General features: G+C 42.7%; 1 protein-coding gene across 1 annotated transcript in view; it reads right to left on the bottom strand.

The window, feature by feature from the left end:
- Positions 1-13,817, bottom strand: part of LOC137049890 (tripartite motif-containing protein 16-like) — an 18,415-nt gene extending 4,598 nt beyond the window's left edge. The window contains exons 1-5 of the mRNA XM_067428640.1: positions 12,862-13,817; positions 10,369-10,464; positions 10,049-10,282; positions 4,941-5,100; positions 4,740-4,787 (exon numbers count right to left, since the gene is read on the bottom strand). Coding sequence (XP_067284741.1) covers positions 4,740-4,787; positions 4,941-5,100; positions 10,049-10,282; positions 10,369-10,464; positions 12,862-13,434 — 1,111 coding nt within the window. The 5' untranslated portion in view covers positions 13,435-13,817. The remainder of the gene's footprint in view (positions 1-4,739; positions 4,788-4,940; positions 5,101-10,048; positions 10,283-10,368; positions 10,465-12,861) is intronic.
- Positions 13,818-24,283: the final 10,466 nt, after the last annotated feature.

Raw genomic sequence — 24,283 nt, forward strand, 5'->3', positions numbered from 1 at the left:
ATGTAAAAGAAAAGGAAAAGAGCGAGATCTTTGTTATGTAGGCAGCTATATCAAACTGCAGAAATTCAGCAAACGGTTGTGCCTCCAGTTCAGGATGTAAAATGGATCACCTCCTCTAGAGGTCGACCAATTCATTGGTTTTGCAGATGAATCAGCACCGAGAGCTGATTGGTGGAACAAAAATCAATCCCGATAGTTTTTCAGATAGTTAAATTGAGATGTAATTGTTCTAAGTCAATGTGAGATTTCCTGCTGTAACTGTGGGGGAATAAATAAATACATTTGCATGTCAACTGAAGGATGTTGTTCACTTTGAGTGACTTTTGATGAAAAATCATTGCAGCCACACAAGGTCTCTGATTGGAATAAATTAAAGAGACTATTAACTGGCGTAGAATCCTATTGTACATAAAGCAAGATTGATCTATTTTTCATCATTAAAGGGGGGGGGGGCGCGGTGAAATGCTGTTTCCTGCATACTGACCTTTACACTGTTAAAGACTTGGATTCCCATCCTAAACATAGAAAAGTTTCAAAAACTAATGTTGGACGTTTGATGGAGTATTTCTGTGTCAAAAATACTCCTTCCGGTTTCTCACAAGTTTCGGCGAGTTTTTTTCGAGTATGGGTCGGCTTGACGTTAATAGAGCGGAAGGTCCTTGTATGGGCCGTACGGCTCTTCTCCCGGTAGGGTGCGCGCGCGTGACTAGAGCGAGAGAGGAAATGCACGCCCATAAACACTCTCAGCTGCAGATCCAGTCGTCCGTGAACACTAATGTCGGTTATAGTCCGCGCCGCGCTCCACTTCATTCCTCCACTTTGACATTAAGCGACTTCAACGCTTCAGCACAGCACTCCGGGAAGGCAGCGCTGCATTTGAACCGATTTGAACGCAGAAATGACGAGAAGCTTCACAACATCGCTTCAGTCCAGACCTGGTACAAACCTGATGAAAAATCAATGTTAAATCTCAACATTGATTCAATGATATTTTAATTGATGCATTGACATTGATTCAACGCTGATTCACTGTTTGTCTGCTATCTGGGCTCTGACCTTGAGAAAGCAATTCATGCTTTTATTAGCTCAAGATTAGATTATTGTAATGCGCTTTATGCTGATGTCTCACAGTCGTCACTCAGGCGCCTTCAGCTGCTGCTTCTTATAACCAACACAAGCAAACGTGAGCATACAACCCCAACTCTCCCATCGCTCCACTGGTTTCCAGTTTCTTTTAGAGTTGATTTTAAGATTCTGTTGTCTGTTTTTAAAGCTCTCAATGGCCTTTCCTCACCTTATATAACTGAGATCCTGGCTATGCGTCGGCCAAACAGGGCTCTTAGGTCATCAAATCAACTCTTGCTGGATGTCCCACGGTCACGGTACAAACATTGGGGTGATCAGGCTTTTTCTGTAGCTGGGCCCAGACTCTGGAATAAGCTCACTGATCTGGGCCTAAATAAATAAGCTTAAAACTTATTCATTTAGACTGGATTTTAATATCTAGCAGTTGGTGTATGGAAGCAGAAAAGACTAATTAATATTTCACGCAAAAAACCCAATGCACACACGTGTAGACAATTTCACATGCATGAAACCAAATTTACATTCGTAAACCAACTATTTACGTGCGAAAAATAAAATTATATATTCATAAAATATATTTCCCCAAATGCAAAACACAGATTTACAACTGTGCATAAAAACTTTCGAATGTTTACCAGTTTGTTAATTAACAAATCAAATTGTGCAAACCTCTGCTTAGCCCCATGATGAACTGTGGGCAAAGGCTGATGATGTAACACCACTTGTAATCCTTGGTGATTTCAGCATCCACCTGGACAAACTGTACGCTACAGAGTTTCACTCCCTTCTATCCTCATTCGATCTCAAACTTCTTACCACCTCACACACACACAAATCTGGCAACCAACTTGACCTCGTCTACATACGCAACTGCACTACAGAAAACACTTTGGTCAAACCCTTACACTTCTCTGATCATTACTTCATCACATTTAATCTACATCTCACTACTCATACACTTCCACCTCCTCTACCAGTTAGTTTCAGACGAAACCTGCGTTCTCTTTCTCCCTCTCACCTCTCCTCCGTTGTGTCATCCTCTCTTCCGTCACCCACACAATTCTCCTCTATGGATGTCAACACTGCAACAGACACTTTATGTTCCACTTTAACCACTTGTCTAGATACTATCTGCCCTTTGTCTTCTAGGCCAGCTCGCGCTACTCCCTCTAACCCTTGGTTATCTGATGTTCTTCGTGAACACCGGACCAAACTTAGGGCAGCAGAGAGAAAATGGCGCAAATCAAACGACCCATCTGACCTGAGTAAGTACCAATCTCTGCTCATTTCCTTCTCACAGGACGTCCATACAGCTAAATCCTCATATTTCCACAACAAAATCAACAGCACCTCAGATTCACGCACACTTTTCAGAACTTTCACCTCTCTCCTCTGTCCCCCTCCACCACCTCCCACCACCTCTCTATCTGCAGACGATCTTGCCCATTTTTTTACAGATAAAACCACACTCATCAGCAGTCAGTTCACACCTCCACACACACACACTTTTGAATCAGCCACATCCACACCCAAACATCTTCTCTCCTCCTTCTCTACACTCACTGAGGACGAAGTATCTAAGCTTCTCCTCTCCAGCCATCCCACTACCTGTCCTCTAGATCCCATCCCCTCACATCTCCTACAAGCCATCTCCCCTACACTCTTACCAGCACTCACACACATCATCAACACATCTCTCTGCACCGGCATCTTCCCCACCACATTCAAGCAGGCTCGGGTAACCCCACTGCTTAAAAAACCCACATTAGACACATCACTTGTAGAGAACTACGGACCTGTTTCTCTCCTACCATTCATAGCGAAAACACTTGAAAGAGTTGTCTTCAACCAGGTCTCATCTTTCCTCTGAGATGGCATTATTGTCAGTTACTGAAGCCCTGCGGCTAGCATCCAAATCATCAGTCCTCATCCTCCTTGATCTATCTGCTGCCTTTGACACTGTGAATCATCAGATTCTTCACATTCCACATCTCAGACAGCTCGGTCATGCAGGTTTGTATTGCACAACATCAGGAAAATCAGACCGTTCCTTACGGAGCATGCAACACAGCTTCTTGTCCAAGCCCTGGTCATTTCTAGACTTGACTATTGCAATGCGCTTCTGGCTGGACTTCAATCTTGTGCAATCAAACCGCTGCAAATGATCCAGAACGCTGCAGCACGTCTCGTATTCAATGAGCCCAAAAGGGCTCATGCCACACCTCTATTCATCTCTCTGCATTGGCTACCACTCGCTGCCCGGATCAAATTCAAAGTCCTGACTCTTGCTCATGGATCTTCCACAAGCTCAGCACCAGCATACTTCGACTCACTCCTACGCGTCTACACACCCACCAGAAGCCTTCGCTCAGCTAATGAGAGGAGGCTTGTGGTACCATCACAGAGAGGCATGAAATCCCTCTCCAGAACTTTTTCTTTCATTGTTCCTGGTTGGTGGAACGATCTTCCGTCCTCCATACGCACGACAGAATCACTCGCTTCATTCAAAAGACAGGTAAAAACTCATCTCTTCCATGAGCACTTCATCTTACATTTTAAAAAAACCCTCTTCCTCCTCTATTTCTCTTTTCTTCTTTCCTTTTCTTTCTGGTTTTTGCTACTCTGAGTAGTATACAAATCTTGGTATTTAGGGCACGTTTTGCGTTTTCTTTGCCTCTTCTTGACGGATCGCTTCCTGTTCTCCTGAGTTGTAAGTCACTTTTGATAAAAGCGTCGGCTAAATGCATAAATGTAAATATCAATGAATGACACATGTTGGCAGTGGTGTGTGATTCTTAACGTGTGTGAAATGCCTGTTAATTATGTTGCTTATTCCGATCTCTTATATTGGGCACTTTTCCCTCTTAAATTGGCTCATTCTTACTGTTGACATTGAAAATGATGCACGTGTTTTTCTGAGGGTTTGCTGTTGTGACAGTTTCCACCTGGACATTTTTGTCATATTTGATCAATCAACATCATGTTCTAAAGAGATAAAAATGGTACTTATCAACTTTGAATGGTATGGTAATAAAGTGATATCACATTATTTGAGCAGTTAGAGTTTTGGGCATTTTTTTACTTGGAGTAGGCGGGTTTTGCTGAGCTTTTGGGCTGGAAATCGTCGACCCAATCTGGTAACAATGTTGACCAGCTTAAACCAGCTCAAACCCGCTGCCATGCTTTAAAACATACCTAACCAGCATGTGCTGTTTTTGACATGAGGGACAAAAGGGATTTGATGGTGAGGAGATTTTCCCATCAGTTAATTGACGTGTGATAATATCAGTATCGTCGGCGAGGCTTTTAAATCGCTAATTCTAAACCAAAAGTAAAATGCGCACGGCAGATCGACATTCATAACGGTGTGAGGAGAGGAGAGCGAGTGCTTTCAATGAAATCCGGTGGAAGTTGAGTTGAGCTTCCATAGAAATGAATTGTGTGCGCATTTTACTTTCGGTTTGAATTAGTGCCAATTCAGGGATTGCTGGACTGATGAATAATAAGATGTTTGACTAATGACCAACATTATCCTTAATGAAACACAAAACAAGCCAATACAATCAAAAGCGCTTTTATATTTCGCTTTGAAACCAAATCTTCCGTCATCATCTTGTCAGTCAGTTTTTCTGCTTGTTTTCTCAGTGACTTACATTTTAGGAAGTCGTCTCTGGTCCTGGGAACAATGTTGGTGAAAGTGACTGTGGAAATCAACAGACATGAAGAGTGTGATCATCATATCAAGAGGAAATGATCCCTGCATCCGTTCCTAAGACATTTCTAATATGATCTTCTACATGATATGAGATGATGGAGGATGATTTCTGAGAGCAGATGAATCTCCAGGACTTTACCTCTGTCAGAGATCTTCTTCAGCTCCTCTTTGCAGAAATCCTCCAGTTTGTCCTTCAGCTGACGGACAGATTCTGTCACTCCGTTAAAAGAGGAGAGAGAACTGAAGAGATTGTCATTGACGTCTGTAGATTCAGGAGGAGCTGAGAGAGACTGGAAACTCTACAGGAAACAGAAATCAAAGCTCATCACCTCCACACTTCAGCCAATAACCTGCACTACTGTCAGATCTCATCTTTAGTAACTCTCCTCAATCCAGCACTTTCACAGCCTCAGCTTCAGTCTTCTCATATTCATTATATCATGTTAGAGCGATAACGTTCTAGGACAATACTTGATGATCAAACATCTGGCAATAACATAAACGTCAAGTGCATCAATGGCGTCGCATGACAGGGTTGAGTAGATTTGATCAGGAAAAGCAGTTCAAAGGCAACGAGATGATTGACCATTATTTATAACTTTTCAGCAGTGGCTTTGAAATTCACAAGGACTCTTAAGGTGATGATACACAGGACAGCTTTTTGAGTGATGTTGCTTGACCCCATTGACTTCCATAGTGTGTTTAAAAAAACTACCAGAGACTGTTTGTCAGGGCCATGCAGAGACCGCTGGAGGGGCAGGTGCTCAAAGTATAAAAGGGGCTCATGGAACAAGGCTTTTAATCGGGCTGTGCTCAAGATATCAATACAGCAATATATTGTGACACATTACAGTGTTTCAACACGGATGTTTCTGTATTGATTTGGCAGCAAATGCTGTGATGCAGTTTTGAAAAGAAACCTTTAAAAGGTCAAAAGTTTAAAAAAAAAATTAAAAGAAAAAAATATATATGAATAACTCTGGGATTAGAAACGGTTATACTTATGATTCTGTTATACAGTAGTAATAGTAAAGAACAGCTGTTATAGTAAACTGTAGGTAGGACATGGTCACTATTCAAAATCAACGTGGCCCGTTACGTACAGCAGAGTCCTGCACCGGGTCGGGTACCCGCGGGTACCCGCGGGTACCCGCATAAAAGTGGCCAAAACGGGTGGATTGTGATATTAATAAAATTCACGGGCGGGTATGCGGGCGGATAATTAACTCCTCGCGGGCGGGTAGTAGCGCGGATGAAAAATATGTGCAATAGTTGTATGTCATTACACATACGCAACAACGATATGACATTTTGACCCATCACGTCACCACCACGGCGACATTGCGACTTCTGTTGATGCTTTAGTTGGATTGTAGAGCGTTGCTATGGATGAGGTAAAAGTAAAGTTGGCGAGTGGAGTGTATCAAATTGTGGACAACGAGTCTTTAAAGGCAAAATCGGATGTGTGGAGAAAATGTGGTCTAATAAGAGATCAGGAAAATAACATCATAAGCGGCTTTGCGGCTTGCAAAGCATGCCATAAAGTTTTGGCGTTTGATAGCCGGAAGCTAGGCACGTCTTCTCTTAGAAAGCATGTCGAGACTTGCAGGAGCACAGCAGGGGTTACCAGTGCAACAATTGACAGGTACTTTGCCAAAGGCTACAAACCTCCAAGAGGGGAAGACAAGGAAGCTATAACAAAATTGGCTGTGCAATTTGTGTGCCGAGACGTTAGATCATTTGAGACTGTGTGCGGCGATGGATTTTTGGAACTGGCACAGGGCTTAATAGACATTGGTGCACGAGCTGGCCTTGTGGACGCGCGTCAGCTTCTCCCCGATCCAACTACTGTCTCCCGTAGGATCACTAAATATGCTGAGGATAAAAGACAAGACATAATTCCGGAGCTGAGGGAACAATTGACCGAGAGCAACGGGGCTGTGACGCTGGATTTGTGGACGGATGATTTCCGAAAAATTGGATATCTCTGTGTGACAATACATTACATTAAAAGCAATTGGGAACTGCAGGAGCGAGTGCTCTGCACAGCTGAATGGGACAGCAATTTACGTAAAACAGCTGACAACCTCAGGCCAGCCATCGTCCAAGCACTCCGCAAATTTGGACTGGATGAGTTCTTTCCCAAACTAGTGTATGTAACTGACAGAGGTGCAAACATTGTTGCGGCCCTCCGCACAGCCACGAGATTGAGTTGTGCAGCACATATCCTGAACACAGTATTGCACACCACACTTGGGAAACCTGCTGAGGACGATTTGTTTGGCGAAGAGGTATCTGGTGTCATTGAGTCCGCTAAGTCGCTTGTGACTTATTTTAAGCAGTCACATCTCCAGAATCGTCTGCCAAAAACACTGAAAGCATCCGTGGAGACGCGATGGAACTCGCTTCACACGATGCTGGACTCTATTTGCAGCCAGTACGAGGCCGTCCGTGCTCTTTTGGGGGAACGTGATGAAGAACACCGTTTAAACTGCATGAGCAAGGAGACTTTGCATGACATTGTGAATTTTTTGGCACGATTCAAAGAAGCCACCAAAGCCCTGGAAGCATCCAAAACTCCGACCATTCACTTGACAGCTGTGTGGTTGGAGCGCCTCAGACGTCACCTTCAGCCGTCTTCTACTGACAGTCTGACATTGTCATCGCTTAAAGAAAAATGCCTCAAGATTTTAACCGAGAAATTTGAGCTGCATCTCTTGCACAAGCTGGCAATGTTCTTGCATCCAAAGTTGAAAAGCCTGAAGCTGCTGACAGATCATGGTGAAATTATGAGAGTTCATAGCGAAGCACGGCGTCTTGTGAAAGGTAAGCTATTTAATCACAAATGTTACTTGTCTTCAGTGGTGGAGTGTAACGAACAATACTTAGGTCCTAATTGAAAAAAAAGAAAACATTTTCTGGTCAGTTTTTACACCTGCCAAAACAGGAATTGAAAAAAATCTCCATGTTTTCTGTGCTGATGCCGACGCGTTCATTGCGCTGCCAATAACGCACCTAAAAGATGTCACAAAGAACCGGTAAAAAAAAGTAATGATTATGATTATGTAAAACATAGCAAGGAGACATGCTAATTATTTATTAATAAATAAGTATTTTCTCTGTTTTCAGTAGGCCTACGTGCTACCACGCTGAGTTTTAGTTCATTTATGATAGGCCCCGGCGGCCGGCGCCTCCATGTCGTGACCATCTCTATTATCTGATATAGCCTATTTACTTCTTAATTATTAAATACAGGGCCAGGTAATAGCGATTAAAAGGAAGATACAATTAATACAAAACGAAATTAACTTTAAAGAGAAGCTTTGTGATTTCTATTTAGGATATAATGTAAACTTCAAATAGGAGTGTGTCGTGATTGCGGTTTTATAGCCCCAATTTTATTAGAATAGGCCTAGACATTAAGGGAATAAATTGTAATGCAAGCAAGTATAATACTTAAAGTAGATTTAAAATCAGGTATATTTTAATTTTTTTACTTAAGTATGGTTTTCGTTATTACTAAACTAAATAGTCTCTGGTTATTTGTAGCCTAGCCTACTTTACTGATATTCAGTAGCCAACTTCCTCCACCATTGCGTGTCCTTAATAATTAACAATTATTGTTTATTTGCAAATTAATAGGCTGATTTATTTAAATATCCATATGTCTTTTTTAAAAAAAAAATAGAACTCGAGGAGAAACGCGAAGATCTACCAGGCTGCAGCATGTCGGCGGCCCCAGCTGCAAAGAGAGTTCGTTTGGTTTCAACAGTTGATCGTTTGTCTGACGTAGAGGACTCTAGCGATGACACTGTGCTGTCCGAGGACGAGGTCGCTGCATACATCGAGTTCAAGCCACCCAAGGGGGATCCTTTCGATGTTTTGTTGTGGTGGAAGGAGCATGCGAAAACATTTCCCAACCTGGCAATGATTGCACGTAGTGTTCTCTCCATTCCAGCATCGAGCGCTGCGAGTGAGAGAGACTTTTCCACAGCTGGATTTGTAATTCAAGAACGGAGAACGCAACTTAAACCTGGCACTGTGGACGATATCCTTTTCCTGCACAGTAACTTTAAGGGAAAGTAAATAGTCATAGCATAGGCCTTTGAGGCTATTGTTTTTGTTAGCGACAGGCTCAGGCTGTATTTTTTCTTGTTCTTTTTTTCTTTTCTTTTTTTTCTACATTAATATAGGTCTATTTGCGTAGTTCCATGGCCTATTTAGGTGCCGATATGGGCTACTTGAATGGCGCAAAACAAAGCGCACTTTAGCCTCTTTCATCAGCCCATTAATGAATCTGTTTATATAAAAAATAAAGCACTTTATTTTGAATGGTTTTAGCGTGTGTGATTTATCGCGGGTACGGATCGGGTAACGGGCCAAATATTAACGGGTCTGGGCGGGTGCGGATTCAATTTTGATATTATCACGGGTAACGGGTCGGATCTGGTGTTGAACTTTGCGGGTACGCGCGGGGGCGGGTCTCCAAAAATGGACCCGTGCAGGACTCTGACGTACAGTACTGAATAGTTTTATTTAACGTCAGGTCAGTATCTGTGGCTATTTTCATGGCAAAAAACTGAATTACAAATATACAAGAGTTACATTTATGCAATAAAAATAAAAACCAAGCAACAAAAAAAACAGCAATATTATACCAGATTTTTAACATTAACTTCTAAAACCTTTTAATCTTAAATTCCTAAATCAATCCTTTAGTGGGTTTGCTGCCTTTGCTGCTGATACTGCTGGAGTATATCTCAGACTATAGACATTAAAACAAGCGCTAACACTTTACATCAGACTGACATGACACGTCACGAATATGAAGGAGTTTTTATGCATGTTTATGACAACTGTCATTAAGTGTCATTCGCTCAATTATGTCATTTTTAATGCAAAGATGACATAATGTGAGACGTCTTGTTAGTGATAGTGACAAACTTTAAAATTTTGAAATTTGTCATAAACACATCTCACATAATGTCATCTTTGCACACCATCTCAAGGTCAGGTTTTGTGGTTTAAATAGGTTGAAGCATTGATAATATGCAGCCTCAGCTCCTGTTTATAGACTTCACTGTCAAAGGTGTAAGTGCATCTCTTTCAGAAGAAGAAGATCAGATGAGAGTCTGACTGATGATTATATAATAACCCAACACACAGATCAACACTTCAGTCAACGGCTCATTCTGCTCTCATGAAATGTTTCTCTGTGAGTCTCTCGTTCTTCTAGATCTCTGTTACCTGCAGGAAATGGATGTGATCCAGTGTGTGTGAAAGCTGCTCCAGCTCAACATCTCTCCTCTTCAGATCTTTTATCTCCTGCTTCAGTCGCTCCAGACGTTCTTCAGCTCGACTCACTGCAGTCTTTTCCTGATCTCTGATCCGCTGTGTGGCATCAGAGCGGCTTCTCTCAATGGAGCGGATGAACTCAGTGAAAATCTTCTCACTGTCCTCCACTGCTGTCTGTGCAGAGCGCTGTAAGGACACACATCACAATCACACAGTGGCTTCAGTGAGTCCTGACTGAGACTTCTCAAACTGCTCTTCTTCTCCAGACTCACCTTATGAACCTCCACAGCCTCTCTCAGCTGCTGAAGATCTTTCTCTCTCTGCTGGATTCTCTGCTGGAACGACCTCTGTGTCTCCTTCAGCTGGTGCTAAAGAACCGATGACAGCAGAAACATCACATAAATCATCTAGTAAACAGATATGAATCCAGTATCAGTGAAGTGGTGAGACTGAGAGGTTAAAGATCTTGCATGGTAAGATTATAGGTGCCAGCATTATTTCATCAACGCCTAGTTTTATAGGGAGAGTTCACCCACAAATGTAAATGTGTTCATCGTTTACTCATCCTCTTGTCTTTCCAAACGTGCATGATTTTCTCTTGCAGAACACAAAAGAAGATATTCTGAAGAATGTCTGTTTCTCGAGCCCAAATCAAATATGATAAAACGTCAAAAACATCAAACCTCACTGGCTCATGCATGTCACATGATTAAACATGACACCATATTTGATTTTTCTCGACACAAGTTGGGTCCCAATTCAGAGGCTGCATCCTTTAAAGGCCTCATTTGAAGGATCGTTGCATCACCCAATTCGAAAGCTCCTTCAGATGCGGCCTCTAAATGTGTCCCCAATGTGACGGTCTTGCCTGGGCGGTGTGCACAATGAGGAAATAACACGTGGAAATGAAGGATCCAAGCAAGAAAGAATAAATCAGTTCCACAGCATATCTCGTTAGTTCTGCTCTTTATTTAAAACTATTTTCTCTTTTAATCCTTTTAAACTCATGCTTTGTGATCGTATAGTGGACTGTTTTAGAAAGAGAGAAGTTATAATAAACATTTTCAATGAATTAATCACAAATCAACTCAATGAAAGACAGAACAATTCAATTAAGTTCCATATAAAGGAAAACATCCCCACCTAGCGGTGAACATGCGTGAAAATGTGAACGTGGTTCATGTAGGTTGTCTACAAACCAGAAGGTTGGTGGTTCAATCCCCGGTTCCACCTGACCAAGTGTCGAAGTGTCCATGAGCAAGACACCTAACCCCAGCTGCTCCCGACGAGCTGGATGGCGCCTTACATGGCTGACACCGCCGTCGGTGTATGAATGGGTGAATGTGAGGCAAAAATGTAAAGCACTTTGGATAAAAGCGCTATATAAATGCAGTCCATCCGTCCCTTGTTTCTTGTGAAATAAAGACGAAACCAGAAGGATCCTTTGGGCCTTGCCTACTCTAGAATTCATTGTGCGCCGGGGACAGCAGGATTTTTTCAAGTATTGGGTTTCAACTTACTCAAATATCTAATGATACAAATGTAAAAAATAAAAAACATTTAAGTGGTTCAAATGCTTAAACGTTACTTAAACTTAATGATTATTTCAGTCTTAATGAGTCTACTCCCCGAGGATACTGTTATACACACGAGAGCCCCGTCTGATTGGTCGTGGCGGTGGTGTTGCACCTATCTATAGAGATATTCTTAATGTTTCTCAGAAAACAGGACACAGGTTTAATTCATTTGAAGTGTTTGTGCGGTTCCACCTGACCAAGTGTCGAGGTGTCCATGAGCAAGACACCTAACCCCAGCTGCTCCCGACGAGCTGGATGAGCCTTACATGGCTGACACCGCCGTCGGTGTGTGAATGGGTGAATGTGAGGCGATATGTAAAGCGCTTTGGATGGCCATACGGTCTGCTGAAAGCGCAATATAAATGCAATCCATTTACCATAAAGCGATAAAGTTCTGTGCGTTCGCTCAGCGGCTGCGGTGAAACTTGTTCACACACTGCAAGAGTAAAGCGTTTCTGCAGAATAAAACCAGACACAGAGGCTAACGCAGATATGACGCAACAGACAGGAGACGCCCTCACACGCCTCGGGTCATTGGTTAAAATGGCCATTTTCTCACGGTTTACAAATAGTTGGAAACATTTGGGATATTGTAAGAACTCAATTCAGCAAAATATACAACACTGGCCAAGTGGTTTTTGGATATTTTACTGAAAAAATGTTACATAGTGCACCTTTAACTATTAAGTTACAGTTTTATTAATCATTTATCTCTCAGTATATGTATATTGTGTAAACATTTTGCATGATTATTTCATGCTGGAAATAATTGGGTCTCATTTTTCACATAACTAACAGTTTATTCATACAATATTTTTATTATATAGTATTGAAAGTTACTGTCAAGACCTGTTATTGAGTAGTGTGTTTAGCTTGCTGGTGTCAAGACCTGTTATTGAGTAGTGTGTTTAGCTTGCTGGTGTCAAGACCTGTTATTGAGTAGTGTGTTTAGCTTGCTGGTGTCAAGACCTGTTATTGAGTAGTGTGTTTAGCTTGCTGGTGTCAAGACCTGTTATTGAGTAGTGTGTTTAGCTTGCTGGTGTCAAGACCTGTTATTGAGTAGTGTGTTTAGCTTGCTGGTGTCAAGACCTGTTATTGAGTAGTGTGTTTAGCTTCCTGGTGTCAAGACCTGTTATTGAGTAGTGTGTTTAACTTGCTGGTGTCAAGAGTTAAAGTTAAAGTTCATACCTGTTTCTCTGTCCTCTGAGCTGCTGCTGATACAGTGTCGTGGTTTTTATGTTCATCCATCGTACACAGCACACATATACACGTCTGATCAGTGCGGCAGAAAACCTCCAGGAGTTTATCGTGTGTTTGGCAGATCATCTCCCGCAGCCGTCCAGTGGCTTCAGTCAGATTGTGTCTCTTTCCTTTAAACCAACTCTCATGTTGTTCAAGGTGATTCTGACAGTAAGAGTTCAGACACACCAGACAGGACTTGACGGCTTTGTGTTTTCTTCCAGTACAGACGTCACACTGCACATCTCCAGCTCCAGCGTAACAGTCATCAGGAAGTTTAGTCTTCTTCAGTTTGTCCACCACTTCAGCCAGCATGGTGTTTTTAGCTAAAGCAGGTCTTGGACTGAAGGTCTGTCTGCACTGAGGGCAGCTGTAGACGCTCATCTGATCCTCCTGATCCCAGCAGCCCGTAATACAGATCTTACAGTAACTGTGTCCACAGGGAATGGCCACTGGATCCTTCAGGAGATCCAGACACACTGGACACAGGAACTCATCCTGAGAAATTCTGGCTTCTGCCATTTTACTGCGTGAATACAGAGACACAAACACTCAACAGCTCAACTTCACTTAAGTTTCTGTTTCCCTGAACTCGTGTGATTCCTGTTTCCTGGTTCTGTGTTTTAGTGACGTGTGCAAAAGTCTGATCATAAAGTCACAGATCATAAAACGTCCTCTAGATGTCAGTCTCACACAGACACTCAAAGAATATAAGTTACAGAGGATCATAACAATGACAGTGATTAATATGCTTAAAACTATCTGTCCTCTTAAATGCCATTGGAATTCAGTGCATTGTAATCTTTTTCACCCTAAAAACTAAGAACAGAAACACATTTCAGTTTAATTCATGTTAATACCACTTATGTTCCTGCAAACAGTGGCTCTTTTTATTCAAAGCACAGGCTTGTTCCAATAAACCCAAACATTCAAATTATAGTAGGGAGGTTCAGTGACTTTTGACTTCAAGTCATGATGCAAAGGTCCCCTTTGGTATGGAAGTACCTTAGGGTCATACAAATAAATTTATCACACTTTTTATCAGAAATAAACAGGTTTTTTCAAAAATGGCCGCCAATGTGCCGAAAATACTCTAGAGCCCATATCTTTGCTTCTCTTATCGCTATAATGACAAATTTGGTGTCAAAGTGTACATTTTTGGGGTCAGGGAATCCAATAAAATTGGTTTCAGGTTTAAAAAAACTAAATATTTCCCCATACTATGACAACTGGGGGTAAAAACCCATATGGAAAAGTCTCGCTAAAAACATATGTGATTCTTATATGTTCCAACAGAAAACTATAAGGATCATATATGCTGCAAAAACCACATATACAAATTGTACAATATTCATGTATGTTCAATCATATATGTCCTACACTGTAAAAAATATATATGGTGGATTGTGTTAAATACAACCCCTGCAAATCAGTGAGATTTTACTTTAGTAAATGAATTAGCAAGTATAACGAATAAAAATGGGTAACCCTAATGCAAAGAAAATATTTCCTTATATATGTGAATGATAAATATATTAAATTATTTAACTGCATATTAAAAATATACAGGATAAATATATTACAATATTTAATAATACATGAGGGCATGTTCCTAAATATTTAGCAAAGAGCTATAACTGTTGAAAAGTGCACCGACATTATTTTTAATAAAAGTAACAGTTTTATTGTTTTTTGGCCAAAAGTCAACCTCACTATCTCCACTATTTCAACCTATCTCCCTCTATTAATTTGAGCAAAACCACATTAAATAACAATTAATTTTAACATTTAACCTCCTTTAAATCAGAAGTAAAGCATGATGGGAAGTAGAAATTTGTTGTAACTCATTCTGTAAAAGTGTTTATATGTGTGTACATGCATTCACATTAATATGGGAAATTCAATATACAGTAAGGCTACACAATAAAGGATACAACTTAATGGATATTACATGTAATACTATTTATATCTTAATTACTAAATATTGTATGTGTTAAAATGTAGCCATATTTTATAAATATAGTCAATGCATACATTGCAGTAGCTATATTAAAAAAGGCTTTAGTTTCCTTTATTCCTTTATATTTCCTTTAATATAGGCTATTTTGCATATAATTGCAGTATATTCCCATATATTTTGTTTCGTAATGTTCTACCTATACAAACTTTTTGTTAACAGTAATATCAGCAATATTTAAAAAATAATAATTAAACACTTAAAAATAGCCTTAGTTCTGTCATCGCAAACTGCGCATGCGTCAACGCGCCGCGGCCAGGAGGAAATCAATCGCGGGTTCTTGTTGTCCCCGTGATATGATTGCCTCCCAGCGGGACCGCGAAGTGTCGAGCTCCAGGTAAGAATTGTGTTTGTCATGTCGTTCTCAATGCAAATGTTAACTTATTTAATGGCAAGATTTGCTAAAAGATTTGCAAATTGTTCGTTTCTGTTATCATCTCGGTGCCACAGCCGTAACGTACAGGTAACGTTAAGCCTAATTATGCTGCGCGCACGTGCAAAAAATTAAATTACAAGTATTTAATGTGCAAAAACAAGTGAAAAATGCTTATATTTGTATTAAAGTTATTAAACTATATGATTGGTCTCCTCATTTGTTAGTCCCTTTGAATAAAAGTGTCTGCTAAATGATCAAATGTAAAAAACTATTCTAGTTGTTTAACTATGTCATTTGGTGACTAAGTTAAACCCTAAAGCTCATGGTTTGCATAGATAACGTTATACAACGATTGTGTGACACAGTGAAAGCTGTGTGACACTGACAAAAAGCAAAAGTTAGAATAAATGTGATGTGATTTGTTTAGCGGTATGTTCCTTTTGTCATCATTAATAGTCTATTTTGTGCCAATTCACTTTAAAAGAGTTAATGTTTTAGTGAACTTGAGTTTGCAAATTGCTCTAATGTAGTTAAAATATAGCTAAAATATAAACTTCTATCATTTGCATTCATGTAACTGCAACATATATGAATCTAAATGATGTACAATATTACAATTTTGTAATAGAAAGTAAGTAACTGTATAAGAATATATTGTTATACTGAAAAAAACATTATAATGAAACGTGTTTCTAATATTCCTGTATGTAAATGAGGTGGTCAAGAAGATTTTCTTTTTCTTCCACAGAAAGATCTTCATGAAAGCATTTGAAGACCACGCAAGAAGAACAGGTTCAGCCACAGACTGTTTCATCCCACGAGGACTGGTTCAGTTCTGAATTTATGTAATGTGAGTTGTAAGACTTGAACTAATGTTAACAAATGAGACTTTATTGTAATGTATTAACTAACATGAACTAACAATGCGCAATACATTATTACAGTATTTATTAAACTTTGTCAATTTTTAACGTTTAGTTCACCCAAAAATGTATGTTGTTAAATGACCCTCATGTCGTTTTAAACCCATAAGACGTTCATTTATTTTCAGAACACAACAAATAAAGCTTTAATATGTGTACTATAATTACTATGTGAAATAAGTTAATATAGTAATTGATATAGATACTGATATAGATATCCATATTTATAACCTTATTGACTAAAATAACCAGCTCATGGTAGACGACTTGCGTCCAGAGAGTGACCTGAGTGATGCGATGTAGGAGTAGCGTAAGCTTTGACGTCTCTCTGGGCAACAAAATCAAGCGCTTCTCTTTTATCGAATCCTCTTTAAATTCAAATTCGTGACCAGTGTTTTGTTTTCCTCTATTCTCTGCATAACCGCATTCATCAATACATCATGCTTCAGGTCAGAGGTCACTCTTTTGGCGTAAGTAGACCCGCACAGTTGACTGCCGGAAGATATTTTAGTCTAAAGTCAAAAATATGGATATTTTTTAAATGATTTTTTAAAATGTCCTGAAAATTTACTCACCCCCATGTCATCCAAGATGTTCATGTCTTTCTTTCTTCAGTCAAAAAGAAATTCAGTTTTTTGAAGAAAATATTCCAGGATTTTTCATCATATAATGGTTTTTAGTTGCAACCAAAATACTGAAGGTCCAACTCAATGCAGTTCCACCTCCGTGTTTACAAAGCACTCATGTGAAGACTAATACAAATGCCCTCTAGCAAATAAAAAAAAGATAAAACAACGATATTGGATGATTTTGAAGTTGAAAATTGAGTGTTTTTGCTAAAGGGCGTTTATTAGTCTTCACACGAGTGCTCAGTAAACACGAGAGCGGGACTTCTGTCTATGTGACCATTTACACGTGATTAACTCATCCTTGGCACCTCGCAGAGCTGAGCAAGTTGAACAATTAAGGTTGAAAAGTATATTTTTTTTTTTTAAATGACTGATCGTTTGACTAGATAAGACCCTATTCCTCATCTGGGATCACGCAGAGGCTATGAAGCCCTTTGAAACGGCGTTGATCTGGACCTTCAACATTTTGGTTGCAACTGAAAAGCATTATATGATGAACAATCCTGGAATGTTTACTTCAAGAAACTTAATTTCTTTTCCACTGAAGAAATAAAGACATGAACATCTTGGATGAGATGGGGGTGAGTAAATGATCAGTCAATTTTCATTTTGGGGTGAACTAATCCGTTCATTATCTTTGATTGATGGCCATGACACTGTGTTCAGTGTATTGTGTTGTTGTTTTTGGGTTTTGTTTTTTTCCTGAGCAAAGTTCAGTTTGCTATCAAGTTGGAATTGTAAATCACTCATGTGGAGAATAATTTGAGTGTTTCATTTTGTGTTGAAATAAAAGTGTTTCCATCACAAATTTGTGTATGTCATTGATTGAAATCATATATGGTTAGTATATGCAGAGATGTTGTAATATTGACTGAAATCATGTATGATTATTATATGTAGTTTATATGTAATAGTATATAAATTTGAAGAGCTAACACACCATTTCCCTATTAAAAAAATATGAAATCTGTATAAAAAGCATATAAAAAAATGACACAAAATATAAATAAATCCTATATGAATTTAATATGACTAGCATATGATTCAGTATAAGAACTTTATATGATTTGTATATGAATATCATGTATTTTCTACTAATACCATATACCATTGCATACAGTTTACATGTAAAACTCATATAAGATTTTTGCAGTATTCATACATGACCCAAAAGTTTTCTGTGTGTTTTTTAGTATGAAATGGGCCATAAACGGTCTGATTTTGTGTATGACATATATGGGACTTACATTAAACATATAAGATAATTCTGACTGGTTTAAGTAAGGAACATATATGGTCACTATATGAACCATATAGGTTTTTTTCATATGGGAATGCGCATTTCACATAAAAATGATGTCCTCAGAGTGACTTTTTAATTATATTTTCCTTCAAAAACTTTAATTTTGTATTTAAGCAGTGCAGCTACTTCTGTACATTACATTTGTCCTAAGTAGCATGAGATTTCGACCAGTCAGGAGTAGCCTATAGCAGATCAGTTCCTGCAACAACACATCCCATCTGCACCAGGAGCTGTGACAATAAGCTCTCCTACGGCCTAAGGTCGTTCTCCACATTCAAACGAGCCTGTACTCAGTTGTCATTGCAGCCAGCGTTGAGAATGAAGATTGGCAGAGGTAAGTGGTAGGAAAGGGGAGCCGTATTCCCATGGTCTTGGCAGTGAGTTCATCTGAATAAGGAACAACATCGAGTCTATGAAACAGGTCAAATCTCCACGAAGCTCAAGCATATCGGTGAGAACACGCGTGTGGAGGGTCAGAGACCTCTGGCATTTCATCAGAAATATCTTCATCTGTGTCTGAAGATGAACGAAGGTCTGACGGGTTTGGAGCGACACGAGGGCGAGGACGTTTCATCTCCGGGTGAACTAACCCTTTAAATTAAAGGGGGGGTGAAACACTCCCGGTGGGACGTGCCCGGAACACCTCCCTGGGAAGGCGTCCAGGAGGTATCCGAAATAGATGCCCGAGCCACCTCGGCTGGCTCCTCTCGATGTGAAGCAGCAATGGCTCTACTCTAAACTTGTCCCGAGTGACCGAGCTTCTCACCCTATCTCTAAGGGAGCGCCCGGCCACCCTGCGGAGAAAGCTCATTTCAGCTGCCTGTATCCGGGATCTTGTCCTTTCGGTCATGACCCACAGCTCATGACCATAGGTGAGAGTAGGAACGTAGATTGACCGGTAAATCCCGCATTACTGCAGATGCTGCACCGATCCGTCTGTCAATATCCCGTTCCATCCTTCCCTCACTCGTGAACAAGACCCCAAGATTCTTAAACTCCTCCACTTGAGGCAAGAACTCTCCACCAACCTGAAGTGAGCAAGCTACCCTTTTCCGACTGAGAACCATGGCCTCGGACTTGGAGGTGCTGATTCTCATCCCAGCCGCTTCACACTCGGCTGCAAACCGTCCCAGTGCATGCTGAAGGTCCCGGTCTGAGGTTGCCAACACGACAACATCATCTGCAAAGAGCAGTGATGAAATCGCGTGGTCCCCAAATAGAAATTCTGTCCATAAAAATTATGAACAGAACCGGTGACAAAGGGCAGCCCTGCCGGAGACCAACATGCACCGGGAAAAATTTGACTTACTGCCGGCAATGCGAACCAAGCTCCTGCTCTGGTCCTAAAGGGATTGTACAGCCCTAAGCAAGGGGCCCCGGACCCCATACTCCCAGAGCACCCCCCACAGGGTGCCACGAGGAACACAGTCGAATGCCTTCTTCAAATCCACAAAGCACATGTGGACTGGTTGGGCAAACTCCCATGAACCCTCCAGCACCCTGTGAAGGATATAGAGCTGGTCCAGCGTTCCACGACCGGGACAAAAACCACACTGCTCCTCCTGAATCCGAGGTTCCACTATCGTCCGAATTCTCCTCTCCAGTACCCTGGCATAGACTTTCCCAGGGAGGCTGAGAAGTGTGATCCCCCTGTAGTTGAAACACACTCCGGTCCCCCTTCTTGAAAAGAGGGACCACCACCCCGGTCTGCCAGTCCATAGGCACTGTCCCCAACCACCACGCGATGCTGCAGAGGTGCGTCAGCCCCACAACATCCAGAGACTTAAGGTACTCAGGGCGAATCTCATCCACCCCCTGGCGCCTTGCCACCGAGAAGCTTATTACCTCGATGACTTCAGCCCGGGTGATGGACAAGTCCCCATCCGAGCCCTCAGTCTCTGCTTCCTCAAAGGAAGACGTGTCGGAGGGATTGAGGAGATCCTCGAAGTATTCCTTCCACCGTCCAACAATATCCCCAGTTGAGGTTTGCAGCTGCCCATCTCCACTGTAGACAGTGTTGGTAGGGCACTGCTTCCCCCTCCTGAGGCGTCGAACGGTTTGCCAAAATATCTTTGAGGCCAACCGATAGTCTTTCTCCATGGCCTCACCGAACTCCTCCCAGGCCCGAGTTTTTGCCTCCACAACTACCCGGGCTGCTGTCCGCTTGGCCTGCCGGTACCTGTCCGCTGCCTCAGGAGCCCCACAAGCCAGCCAGGCCTGATAGGACTCCTTCTTCAGCTTGACGGCATTCCTTACTTCCGGTGTCCACCGTGTGGCTTACGGCCACAGCTCCGAGTGGCCGCGTCGACAATGGAGGTGGAGAACATGGTCCATTCGGACTCAATATCTCCAGACTCCCTCGGGATCTGGTCGAAGCTCTGCCGGAGGTGGGAGTTGAAAATCTCTCTGACAGGGGGTTCAGCCAAATGTTCCCAACAGACCCTCACAGTACGTTTGGTTCTGCCGAGTCTGTCCAGCTTTCTCCTCCGCCATCGGATCCGACTCACCACCAGGTAGTGAGCGGTTGACAGCTCCGCCCCTCTCTTCACCCGAGTGTCCAAGACATACGCCGGAGGTCAGATGAGACGACCACAAAGTCAATCATCGACCTTCGGCCTAGGGTTTCCTGGTGCCATGTGCACTGATGGACAACCTTATGCTTGAACATGGTGTTCGTTATGGACAAGCCATGGTTAGCACAGAAGTCCAATAACAGAACACCACTCGGGTTCAGATCAGGGGGGCCGTTCCTCCCAATCACGCCCCTCCAGGTGTCTCTGTCACTGCCCACATGGGCGTTGAAGTCCCGCAGTAGAAGTCTCCAGTCGGAGCACTTTCTAGCACCCCTCCCACAGACTCCAAGAGGGCCGGGTACTTTGCACTGCTATTCGGCCCGTAGGCACAAATGACAGTGAGAGACCTATCCCCGACTCGAAGGCGCAGGGAAGCGACCCTCTCGCTCACCGGGGTGAACTCCAACACATGGCGACTGAGCTGGGGGGCTATAAGCAAACCCACTCCAGCCCGCCGCCTCTCACCATGGGCAACTCCAGAGTGTTAGAGAGTCCAGCCTCTCTCGAGAAGGGTGGTTACAGAGCCCAAGCTGTGCGTGGAGGTGAGCCCGACTATTTCTAGTCGGTATCTCTCGACCTCCCGCACAAGCTCAGGCTCCTTCCCCGCCAACAAGGTGACATTCCACGTCCCGGAGTCAGTTTCCGTGTCCAGAGATCGGGTCGCCCAATATGCTATGCACCGGCCCCTTATGATCCCTCCTGCAGGTGGTGAGCCCACAGGAGGGTGGCCCCACATCGCTCTTTCGGGCTGAGCCCGGCCGGGCCCCATGGGGGAAGGCCCGGCCACCAGACGCTCGCATACGAGCCCCAACCCCGGGCCTGGCTCCAGGGTGGGGCCCCGGCTGCGCCATGCCAGGCAACGTCTCGGCCCTTGTTTTTATCGTCATCATAGTGGGTTTGTGAACTGCTCTTAGTCTGACCCGTCACCAAGGACCTGTTTGCCTTGGGAGGCCCTACCAGGGGCATAAAGCCCCGGACAACATAGCTCCTAGGATCATTCAGGTACTCAAGCCTACTTGTAATAAGTATGTTTATTTGTGGGGTATATGTTGTGATTTCGTTTATTACTGCTTGAGTGAGTAGAAATCATGAATATGTGAACTGGGTGAGTTTATACAAATAATACTTAATAGTAGTGGAAAAGTCCTGAAAAGGGGTGGAGTCTGGCCTTTAAAAGAGGAGGCCAGACTCAAGCAAGGGTCTTGTGATCCAAGTCAAGGCAAGAGAGCTTCTGTGGTACCTCGAGCAAACCTAAACCTTTGGTATATTGAGGATACAATATTTATTTATATTTTGTTCCTTTGTTTGTTTTGTTTTATGTCTTTGTGACCACCTGTATATGTATATATATTCCTTTCACCGTTGGACTAAATTCTTTTGGCACTGTATATAAATCTCACTTTGCACAGAAGTGCTATTGCGGATTGAGCCATCAGTTTTCTTACATCTTACGGACATTCACTACGTCCCCAAAGCAAGCTGGTGGTAGCTTGCTTTATCACACATCAAGGATGAGTGATCTGAGTCTCTGCAGCTAATCAAGCTAACAGCTGCTGGATTGTAATCTCCGTCTATACAAATCATGGAGAGCTGCACAAATGCGTTGGATTTGCGGCGTTTAATGCTGATGTAGGATCATAAAGCCATGAGCCACTGAGGGAAGGCTTGTTCGAGATGCATCGGCGCGCGCTGTGCAGACTGATTGCGTATGACATCAAAGTAGAGCGAGCGCCAACGACCCCTTATGCTTTTGAATCGCTCGCGCAGTATTTGGATATCATATGTGGGTTGGTCTGCGCAGCGTCAATGCATTAGATAGAACACGCCTGGAAATTGTGTGTGTGTGTGTTTCCCGCTGCCTCGCTAGCAGTAGAGTCCTGCAACGGGTCGGGTGCCCGCGGGCATAAAAGTGGCTAAAACAGGTGGATTGTGACATAAATTATAAAATACACGGGCGGGGTGCGGGCGGATAATTAATTCCGTGCGAGCGGGTAGAAGCGCGGATGAAAAATATGTGCAATATTTTTCTGTGCTGTGGCGAGGCAGAGGAGCGAGCGAGACCGGGGCGTGATGGCGAATGAGTGTCACCTGTGAGCCACACCGGTCTCAAATCCTCTCACGAGGGAGCTCGGCGGCATATAAGGACGAGAGATCACCACCAGACCTGGATTTTACGTTGAGTTGTGTTTGTTTTATTATGTGTGTGCGTGGCAGATGTCCGTGAGGGGCCGCGTTACTTTCGCTTTGTTTGGTTAAGTCTTTTAAATGTTCGCCGGTTCTCGAAAAACGATCAAAACAATCCGGTCGTCCTTCTTCCCCCCCAAACATACTGTATTACAATTTCTATGTCCAATTTACCATTACACATACACGCAACAACTATTTGCCATTTGATCCATCACGTCACCACCACTGTGACTTTTGTTGATGCCACTCGTAGCCCAGATGGAGCGAGCGTTGCAGGATAAGCAATGGATGAAGTAAAAGTAAAGTTGGTGAGTGAAGTATATAAAATTGTTGACAACGAGTCTATAAAGGCACTTTAGCCTGTTTCTTTAGCCCATTCATGATGCTGTTGATGTTGAGATAAGTGCAATATTAAAAAAAATAAAGCATTTTAATTGGAATGATTTTAGCGTGTGTGATTTATTGCGGGCACGGATCGGGTAACAGGCAAATATTAACGGGTCTGGGATGGACCCGTGCAGGACTCTGGTATGACGTAAGACCTGGCTCTGTTGTGGCTCTTAGCATGTGGAAAAGAAAACGGTTCTTAGAAGGCTCTCAAGTCGAACCAACTTAGAACCGACACTAGCACTGGCTCCGAACTAGCACCCGGTTCATTCTGGTGGAAAAGGGGTATCTGAGGGGGAACTAGTTCCTTGGACGGAGACACATAACTGGCTCAAGCTGACAGCGAGTGGTTTTTTGCCATCAGGTTTTGGTCCTAGTCGGCAGCACCTGATGGCGGTCGCATACCCTAGCACGACGAGATGACACTGCTGCTATGTGGTCCCTACAGGACGGGGACCTGCATAGTTTGCCTACACCATGGACCAGGCAGGCTTAAGAGCTCCCCTCTTATGAGGGTCATGCTTATGGCCGCCTGGGCCTGATATGTCAATCGTAGGCCCCGCGGGGCCTCCCTGTGAGATCAGCCCATATTACTTCTCAGGCCTCCTGAGCAACCCTGTAATGTATGTGCTCGGTAAATCCTAGGATTGAGCAGCTGACTCCCCTCGCTAGCAAGGGTCGGAAAGCACTATGCTGAGTGCTGTTCTTCAGTATAGCCTGTCTCTGAGGTTCGGCCTGAGGCGGACACTGGCAGTTTTGCAGTCCCTCAGCTGGATGCCTCTCCAGAGGCGAGTTTCCAGAGGCGAGTTTCCAGAGGCTCTGTTTTTCAACAGACAAAGTTGGCCGACGGAAGCGTCCCACATAGTGATGCCAGGTCAGGCCTCCCTGGTGGTATTCTGTGAAATTTTTCCCGAATAGTGACTGGCTGGGGTGCCCTCGGGTCCCCTAGCCACATTCCCTTAAAGGAACCCCTTCT

This window comes from Pseudorasbora parva, chromosome 20 (genome assembly GCF_024679245.1).
Source record: "Pseudorasbora parva isolate DD20220531a chromosome 20, ASM2467924v1, whole genome shotgun sequence".
NCBI lineage: Eukaryota > Metazoa > Chordata > Actinopteri > Cypriniformes > Gobionidae > Pseudorasbora > Pseudorasbora parva.